At 50.8% G+C, this 9,564-nt stretch overlaps 1 protein-coding gene across 3 annotated transcripts in view; it reads left to right on the top strand.

The window, feature by feature from the left end:
• The window catches only part of KLHL26 (kelch like family member 26), a 16,827-nt gene that overhangs the window by 731 nt on the left and 6,532 nt on the right, over window positions 1–9,564 (top strand). Inside the window, exon 1 of one of the 3 annotated variants that reach the window (XM_027664349.1) lies at window positions 6,046–8,992. The exons of the other annotated variants lie outside the window; for them this stretch is intronic. Within the exon in view, the coding sequence (XP_027520150.1) occupies window positions 8,730–8,992 (263 nt within the window). The 5' untranslated portion in view covers window positions 6,046–8,729. Of the gene's footprint in view, window positions 1–6,045; window positions 8,993–9,564 lie in introns of those variants that run through there. 3 annotated transcript variants of the gene reach the window in all.

Genomic DNA, 9,564 nt, shown 5'->3' on the forward strand with positions numbered 1-9,564 from the left:
TGGTACCTGTCGGGGTGATGTGACACCTGTGAGGGTGACGTGGTACCTGTCACCCCATGGTACCTGTCGGGGTGACATGGTACTTGTCGGGGTGATGTGGTACCTGTCGGGGTGATGTGGTACCTATCACCCCATGGTACCTGTTGGGGTGATGTGACACCTGTGAGGGTGATGTGGTACCTGTCACCCCATGGTACCTGTCACCCCATGGTATCTGTTGGGGTGATGTGGTGCCTGCTGGGGTGATGCAGAGGGTGTTGTAGGTGGTACCTGCTCACCAAGGAGTTTCTGTCCCCGGGGTTTTCCCATCTGTGGCCATCCCAAGTCCCTGTTGGACACTGTTCAGGGAGTGGTGGTGTCCATCTGAGGGATGTTACACTGTCACTGTCAGTCTGTCACTTCACTTCAAAGCATCGTTTCTCCTCAGCTTCCCTCAGTGTTGGCTCCTGAAATAACCACCCTTGTGGAGGAGAAGCTCTCACAGTCATTGTTCAGCTCTCTCAGAATTCTCACCTTAGAGATATATCCCAATTTTTTTCCCCTAATGACCACCTGTGGCCCATGAAGCTCCAGGCTGCGTCACCTGTGGCATCTCATTTTATCCCTCTTTTATCACCTCCTTTTCCTCCCTCTAAGGCAGGAACTCTGGCACTTCTCTCACCCAGGTGTTGGTAGCACTCGGGAGTTCTCAGTGCCGGGTGTGCAGCGCTGAGAAATGGAAGTAATTTGTTTCAGGGCTGTGATAAATCACCCGGGCTGGAGCTGCAGCAGTTTTTATTCCCCGAGCTGGAGCTCCCTCGTGTTCTCTATCGCCGCGTGTTTATTTTCTTTGTTAATTTTAAAAGTAAAGCCCGTTGAAATTTGGATCCTGCTTCTTGTTGGTTGGTAGCCTCCTGATTTAGAGATGGATTTATTGGGGAATACAGGGAGAAACCCGACGGGGGCTGTTGGATGTGCTGCACTGTCTCCAGAGAGCACGAGGAGGATTTCAAGGGCATTCCCTGTCGGCGGTGATTCCTTGTTAGGTGCTTCCACTTGTGACTTTTTGACACTTACTGAGTATTTACTCTCTAAGGCAAGAGGACAGAGCCCTCTGGAGCTGTTGCACACATGCCATTTCGGTGGTGCACTGTAATTCCAACAGCATGGGCAGAATTTCCATCTTTGGAATTCCTACCCCGTGGCTGCTGCGGGTTACCCGGGAGGGAGCACGTGGCTGCCCCGGAGCAGGAAAATTAACTTCTCTGCTGGGATCCTGCTCCTTCATTCAATAAGGAACAGACCGTGCCAGATGGGGACAAAAGGCTCTCCGATGGCATCAGATGAGGCCATTCCTGGGCATTGAAAAGCAAATGGCCCCAATCTTCTATTTTGAAATAAATGTGGGTTTTGGTTTGGGTTTTTGTTTTTTTTTTTTTCCTTTCTTCCTCCTTGGGTAGAATTTCATGAGTTACAAATGGGTTGCATATTTTACTCCCAGCCCTCTTTATCATGTAGAGGGAGAGTTCTGAGCTTGCAGAATTCGCTCTGTGGTGGTTCTGCTCCTGGGGATGTGATTTGGGATCGGGGAGAGGAAACGGTGGAACCCATCGGGGACCCTCAGCAGGAGAAGCTGCTGTGCCTGAGACAACCAGGAACGTTGCTGCAATGTTGGTGAGGTGGGGTTGTGCAAAGCAGGGTGGCAAAAATCTCGGAAAAACACCATCCTGGATGCTGGATGTGGGAATTAATTGAGGTGTCCAGACAAACTGATGAAGAGATAATTGGGAATAATCCCTTCGAGGAAGGAAGGCAGCCAGGTTGTATAAACACTTTTCACAAACCTCCCCCAAAAAAATTGTGTTTGCTGTCAAAACCGGGATGAATGGACAAGGGAGACCCGCACGTCTTCCTTATCATAAAGTCCATATGTCTGGGTTCACATCGAGGGGACGTGGACCTGAACTTCCCAAACCTGATTCCTGCTGAGAAAGCGGTGGGAAGGGAGAGAAATGTGCAGGAGGATGGAGTAAAACCACACGGGGAAGGGGGGAGTGTAAGGGCTGTGAGTCTGCCTTGCTCTCGTGTTCCTGTCATCTCCTACAAGCTTCAGCCTTCAATCAGACTCGGGATTTTTTTTTCCCCTTCTGGAACTGAAGTTGAGCTTTGTGGGGTTTCCGTGATCCATACTCTGCCACATGGCGAGTCTCAGACAGATTTAGTCGTTAGATCTGGTAGACGTGGTGTAAATGTTTACGCTCTGAATTGAATCACTGCAAAAATAACCTGCTGCTTTTGGCTTTTGCGACGTTGGGAGAGTCCTGAGCTGGAGGTTTTATTTTAGGGCGAAAGCGAACTCGGGTGATGCTTTAAAGGTTCCTGCCCTACCCCCAAGTGTTTTGTAGCTTTGTGAGGGGTGGTGGTTAAAGTGGCTCTCCCAGTTTCTGGTTTATGTGGAAGGTAAATGCTGAAGTTGCAGAGGAATGGGGGGACATTTAAGAAAAGGTGTTGCTGCTCTTCTGGTGGCCTTGGGGTGACTCTGCTCAGGGGAGGGCAGCACAAAACCTGTGCAGAAAGGAGCTGCCCCAGGATCTGGGAAACATAATGATGTCAGGATGGGTGTAAACCTGTCAGAAGGTGAGTGCAGAGGATTCAGAGGAACGGGCTGTGGACAGATTTGATCCTGGGAGGATTCCTGAGCTGGGTTTGGTGTTGCCATGCCGAGGGCCGGGGCGCTCGGCTCCCAGCTGCTGGAAAACACCATTTCCTTCCTTGGCATGGAAGGGGTGGTGGGTTTGCTGCTGTCCTCTGCTGTTTCATCACTTCACGTTGCTCTTGCCCGACTTCCCTGGCTGCTCCCAGGCAATAATCCGGAGGGTGGAGGTGCAGGGAGAGGGGAGGTGTCCCCGGAGCACCTACCCTGCGAGTAACTACTCCTGTTTTGTTGCAACACTGCCCAGACCGTGCAGTCGGGTGCCACAGGGACAGGCAGAGGCAGACTCTGCTCCCAGGACCTCCTAGTCCGAGCCTGAGGTTTTCCCGAGCTCTTCCAAAGGTGTGGAGTGAAGGGCCTGGGGTGGTTGTGTGGGAGAAGGTTGGGTGGGGGATTTTCTCAGTGTGAGGAACTTTGTACCCGGCTGGAGCTGCTGGCAGAGCTCAGACAGGCTGTTCCCAGTGGAAAGGTGACACAGGAGCCAAGACAGGCCCCGATGGATTTTTGGATGGATGTGCCCATGATCAGCTTTGCTTTGCTCCCAAAGGTGGAGCTGTGCTGGAGGGGTGGAGGGAAGAGCAGGGCGGCATCCAGGAGGCCAGCAGTGCCTGTGTGTGGCCCGGGTGACACTTTTGGGGTATCCAGGAGGCCAGCAGTGCCTGTGTGTGGCCCGGGTGACACTTTTGGGGTGGCCTTGGTGGCTCTGCTGTGCTTCCCAACACCACTAGGTGCCTCCCGGCCTTTGCAGTGCCGGGAGAGGCGCGGGGATGGCGCAGGGAGCGCCCGCCGAGCCCTCGGGCTGCTCCCACAACCCCGGCTCTGGGTCACCACAGGGTGACTCTGGTCTTTGGGTCACTTTTGAGGCACATTTTGCTTTTCTCAGAGCTGGGGCCTGGCAGGGTTTGACTGTCAGGTGGGGAAACGTGGAGCTGTGGAAGGCAGCGCTGCCAGGGGAGTATCGAGTGCGTAAGGAGCCTCTGCTGAGAGGTGGATAAGGACAAACAGGCACATTTAGGTGGTGCAAACCCCCCCATCCTTCTGGGGGGGTCCCTGCGTGCCTGGCTGAGCTGGGGAGCAGCAGCTGACTGTGCTGTCACCCTGCTGTGACACTGCCCGTGCCTGCCAGAGGCATCGATGCGCTTCGGGTGATTTTGGTATTTGCTGGGTTTGTTCCTGGCTCACAGGGATTAGGCTTTGGGGCTGACAAGAATATAATCACCGTCAAGTTTTGGGGGGTGGGGAGTATCCTGCCATCCTCGGGTCGCTGTGAGGAGGGCAGGTTGAGGGTGTGGCAGAGGGTGTTGGCAGTGACAGGGATGTCACCGGCGCCTGCTCCACGCTCGGAGCTCACAGGGGGTTTAGGGCAGGACTGAGGAGAATCCCTGTACAGGACAAGGTCCTTTGTGGTAGCTCTGGATGTGGGAAGAGAGAAGAGAAATGGCAAACCCTGGTAAACGTGATATTTTGTGCCCCTCCAAGCCCCTGGTGCTGCTGGTGCCCTCACCTGAGCCCTCACCTGAGAGTTCTTTCCGGGTGGTGAACGACCAGCCCCAAACTGCTTTTCCCCAGCATAAAGATGACCACAGACTCTGGCTCTGCCACAGAAACAGTTTAAAAATCTTATTCTATTTTTTTTAATGCTTGTTTTTGCCCCCCTCCTACACAATCTGTCCTGGGTACAGCACGTACTGCCCAGTCCCTCACGTTGAAGCTCCGGGAGGTGGCACAGAGTTTAATGTGTTCACATCTTTCACCCTCAGCTTTTTTTTTTTTTTTTTGTTGCTCCAACAGCTCTGTTTTACCAGGCCAGCCAGCTTTTTGACAGCCATCCAGTTTTATTAGTGCAAAACCCAAAAATCCCACCTCCTTTGGCTTGCAAACAACCTACTGATTGATGCCTGGGAGCAGAATATGTTCATGTGTGTGTGTGTGTGTGTGTCTGCTGGGCCCTGAGTCCAGCTCTGAAAGGAAAGGAAAAACCTAGATTTGCAAATGTCTGGGGCTTCTAAGGGTACTAAAAAAAAATAACATTTGAAAAAGAAATAAATTGAAAAGCCTCTTGCTACAACTCCACTGCCTTACCTTTGGGCTGCAGCGTTTTCTTGGCTCCAGCTTGGGAGAAGTCGGATGAAAGTGAGGGAATCAGAGTCAGAAAGCACTTTCAAAAGAACCAGGTACCTCCTGACATCTCAAAGTGCTGTTTTCAGGCCTTGAAATGCAAACTACAAAAAGCTCAGTCTGTTGGGCTTTGCCATTTTTCCTTTTTTAAACAGCGAACGTTACTCGTCCTCCCCTTGCAAAACGTGAAGTTTCCTTAAAATTTGGAGACTGGAGAGACTTTTCAAACTTCTATTATTATTATTCGACTCGAGGCGTTTTCCAGAAGACCATTATTTCCACACAAAGTGTTGCCTCCTTCTGAAGCTCAGGCCCATTTATAATCCCTTTATTCGAGCGCTCCAAATTGCCCCTTTTAAACAGCAATATTAGTCTCAGGCTTTTCTACTTGTATTTATTGCTTGCATGAAAGAGGTGGTGTCAGGAGTGGAAAATGAGTGGAGGCAGAGGAGAGAAACAGGAGAAATTAAGGGAAGGAGGTGGAAAAGGGAACAAAGAAATCGATTAAATACCTTTTTTTTTTTTTCTCGTGCATCTTTCCCGAGGATGATTCTGTTTCTCTGGGAAACATCCCCTTCGTGGGGTGTGTTAATATTTAATTAGTTGCTGATCATTAAGTGCTTGCTGTGGTTGCTAATTTGGACAGGGAAGTGCTGGGAAATGCTGTGGCTGATGGGTGCTGGTGACAGCCTTGCTTGCTGGGAGCAGAAGTAGGTTAACAGGGCAGGTATTTTTGTGCCTCAGGGCCTGGCAGCACCTCGTCTTCCTTGCCCCCAAACTTCCAGGAAACCTCTGGATGCCTTTTTTTAGGGGTGGGGGAGTTGCAAAGGCCATGGGAGTGCCCAAAAGTCCTGCTAAGAGTCTCAAACCCGCAGTGAAGGGTTCAGCCTCTCTGCCCCAACGTCACATTTGTTAGTGTGAAGTGCTGAAAACTCATTTTCATCCTTTGGGCATGTGATATAAAGCCTCAGGCTCTGAAATATTACAGTCACCATGGCTACCAGTGACTTATCTGAGGGAGTTTGACTTTTGTTTTGATTTTAAGTGTCTTAATTGTAGTTTAAAAATCAGAATCTAAATGTGTTTTTTTTTTTTTACTTAGGCATGAAACTAAAGGCATTAAATGATTTGCATTATTAAAATATCTATAATGCTGCCTGTCAAAGGTTCTTAGAGAAGGTCCTTAATATTCATACTTCACGTTCTAAATAAAGTTGCTCTCCAGCTTTGTGGTGGTTCTGCTTCTCTCACCACCCAAAAAAATTCCTTGCAGGTGCCTCGGTGGCTATTTTGCAATAAATCCCAAAGCTTTTTGTTCAGCCATGGAAAAGCTGTGCCATTCCATACCCTGATGGATGTGAACACACACAAATATTCTGCTGGTTTTCCCTCCTTCCTGTGTTGTCCCCCAGCCGTTCCCCGTTGGGGTCCCACCTCTGGAGCTCGTGTTTATGGGAAGAGTTCGGGCTCTTGGAAGTTTGCCCTGCTCGGGAATGCTGCCAACCCCCCTCCAGTTTGTCCTGGATGAAAAATTACCGAGCACCACCTGCCCCCAAAAAGGGGGGAAGACGTGGGGATGTTGAACTGAGACAGAGAGCACCAAACTGCCCCTCCTTCCAAGGAGAACCACAAGAAGAGGAAGGACACGACCAGACAGTCGAGCAGCCAAAGAGATTTTTTTTTCCCCCCTCCTTAATTCAGTCGCTGAAATGTTACAATCTGTCCTGCTCTAATTCTCTCCACTTCGTGCAGTGGTTGCAAACGCTGCTGAAATATGAACTCATGCCTGGTAAAGCCTTTAATTCCAGCTTTGATGTTTTTAATCATCGGCGCAGATTTGGTGAAAAAAAAAATGATTCATTAGCTCCGGGCGCATCTCGGGTCCCGCGTGACGGGAACGGAGGAGGCGGCGGCAGGGGCTGCTTGTTCTTCGGGGTGTTCCCTGGGCCTGGGCTGGTTCCTGAAGTGTGACCCTTCAAATCTCCCAGCCCCTCAGCTCCAGAGGCCTCTTGGGTGCCCAGATGCCTTCCTGGTCAGAAGTGGAGCAGTCCTTGCCCGGAGAGCTGCCTGTGGTCAGCGTGCTCGGGGCGAGGGCGAGCGCGGGGCGAGCTCCTGCCCTAGGTGCAGCAGCAGGAGGATTTCAGGGCTTGTTTGCCTTCCCTGCCTGCTGTCTGGCTGCAACCACTCCCTTAACCCTTGCTGGACCATCTCCAGTGCTGGGGTTGGGGTTTTGGGTTGCTTTTCCCCACAGCACCCCATGCTGAGCTCTATCCTGCAGTGACCGGAGAGGATTGAAAGCAATCTGGCTTCAGAGCAGCGGCTTGGAGGCAAATCCTCAATCCCATTACTCGTTCCCTGGCAGTCCCTGTGTGGAACTGGGGTACCAGGGATGTTATCAGAGCCTCTGAGGCTGCTGCCCAAAAGGCATCACCTTGGGAATCAACATACCTGTTGAATTCCAGCTGCCTTGTGTGCCAGGGCTGCAGTTACACGGGTATAAAGATCCCTTTCACTGCTGCAGCTGTTTCCATGTGGAAAGTGGGATTTCTGTTCCTGCAGAGCCACTTTTGTACCAACATACTCGTGTCAGAGGCCCCAGTCATGTAAACATGTCAGAGGCCCCTGGGACCTTGATGTGGATGTGATTTTTATTTTTATTTTCCTTTTTTTTTTTTTGGTGGTTTACATTTTTCCAATGGATGAATTTGGGAGCAGCCACACGCTTGACCCCGCTCCAAGCTGGCTGTGCTGAGGCCCTGCTGAAGGATGCTCTGGCCACAGAAAAACCCCTGTGGCAGGGGAAGGACCTCCACTCGAGGACAAAGACGCCCAAAGAAAATTCCAGAGGCTCTCCAGCCCTGCCTCCCTGGGAAAGGGAAGAGGAATAAACACTTTCTCGCTGGTGTGTGATGAAAGGCTTTTATCTCCAAAGGGAGGGGGAAATGCAACTCTTCCCGAGTTTTGTCTGCAGGGCTGTTCCTGCTCTAACAAACTGTGAAGCAACAAGTCCAGGGGCCTGGTGAGCTCCGGGCTGGGACAGGGGCAGCCTCACAGAGGCACGTTCAAGGCTTCCTTTTGTTTTTTGTTGGGTTATTTTTTTCACTCTCTGACATCCGACTGCTGCTCCCCTTCTCCCTCCGTGCAGGAATGGGAGCCAAGGCTGTGGATCCACTCTCCTTCCCTGCCCTGCCCGTGTCCAGCCGAGCCTGCTCTTATCACAAATCCGTTTTTTCTCCCCGCAGTGCAAACACTGCTCAGTTGCTGTTCTCTCACCTCTCCTCCTCCCTCTTTGTTTTCTGTAAATCCCTCACTCTGTGTCTCTTGTGCTTGGTGTGGTTTTTGTTTTGTTTCCAGCTTATGTTGTTCATCTTAAAATCTCTTTTTTTTTCTTTTTTTTTTTTTTAATCCAGGCTGAAGAAAACTGAGCATTATCAATGCTTCTCTTTTGATTTCCTTTCCCCCCCTCTCTTCAGAGTGTTGTGTAATCATCGGATCCTTTTATTCTATATCTGTAAATAGACAAAGGAACTTGTACAGGGACTTTTTCCTGGAGTAGCTGTTCACAGTTACCTGTTGAAATGAATCTCACGTGCAAACACGTTTATTCCACACAGATGTACCAACCCACCCCTCCTTTACTTCAAACTTGCACTCTGGTCGTTCACAGTGCCTGTAAAAGTTAATTGAGGAAGAGAAAAAACAGGAATATTTGTGCAGGTAAAGCTTGTGGTTGGAACCCGCGCTGGGAAGGCTGTGGATCCAGTGACAGCATTCCTGGAGGGATGAAACCCTAAGGCTGGGAAAAGGAATATCTGAAGCCAGCATAAAAACAAGCACTGAAGGGAATTCCCATGAGAGGACTTTTGCAGGAGATGGAGTCTGGTGAAGTTCCAGTGAACTCGGGAGCTGCCATTCCCGGATGAATCCCCGGATCTGTCTGGGTGGATCTCACCTGTCCAACCTGGAGCAAAGCTGGTTTGCTCCGTGTCTGGTGCCCTGTGTCCAGAGGGAACATCATTTCCTTGCTGGTGGTGGATGTTTCCTCCTTTCACCTGCAGCAGATCAAAGTTCCAGGCAGGAGAGTGAGAGGAGTTTGACACGATGCGGATCCGCTCCCTCCAAGCTCTTCCCTCTTTCTCCATGGGAAGAGCCCGAGTGGACAGACAATTCTTGGCTCACAGAGTATGGATAAAGGTCTTGTCAACAACTGCTTTTTTGCTAATCCTTTTTATTCCAGCAAGGAATACTCCACGCTCTGATCCAGGACTCTTTAGCACACTTTGATTTTAGGGGAGGGATTTCGGACCTGTGCTACCAGAAGCGCAGCTGACCATTATCAGCCATCCCAGCAGGAACTCTGGGATGGATTCTGAGGCACATTCCCAAGCCTGAGGAGTTGGAACCAGCCTGCCAAGGTTTGCTCTCTGCATCCCAGCGAGCTCCAGAGCTGCTGCAGGCGCAGAGCGCTGCCCTCCCGGCTCTGATGAACATCCCAGATTTCCCCTCGCTCCCCTCTCCTTAAAGCTTCCAGGAAATTGCAGTCCAGATAAGTTAGGCAAGGAGCTGAGTCCTCTCCATTGTTCCTCATTGTTTGAGGATTGTTTACATCCCCCTTTTTTGTTATCCCATCTCCCTGACTCCTCCCTGACCCCGCCGGGTTGTTTGGGCCATTGTGCAGTGGCTGTTGCTGTTTTGGTCGGGAGCTCTGAGGGTTGGAGCAGACCCCGGGATTGCACATCCAGACTCTGAGGGAG

Source organism: Corapipo altera, unplaced genomic scaffold (genome assembly GCF_003945725.1).
Source record: "Corapipo altera isolate COAL_440 unplaced genomic scaffold, ASM394572v1 96, whole genome shotgun sequence".
Taxonomy (NCBI): domain Eukaryota; kingdom Metazoa; phylum Chordata; class Aves; order Passeriformes; family Pipridae; genus Corapipo; species Corapipo altera.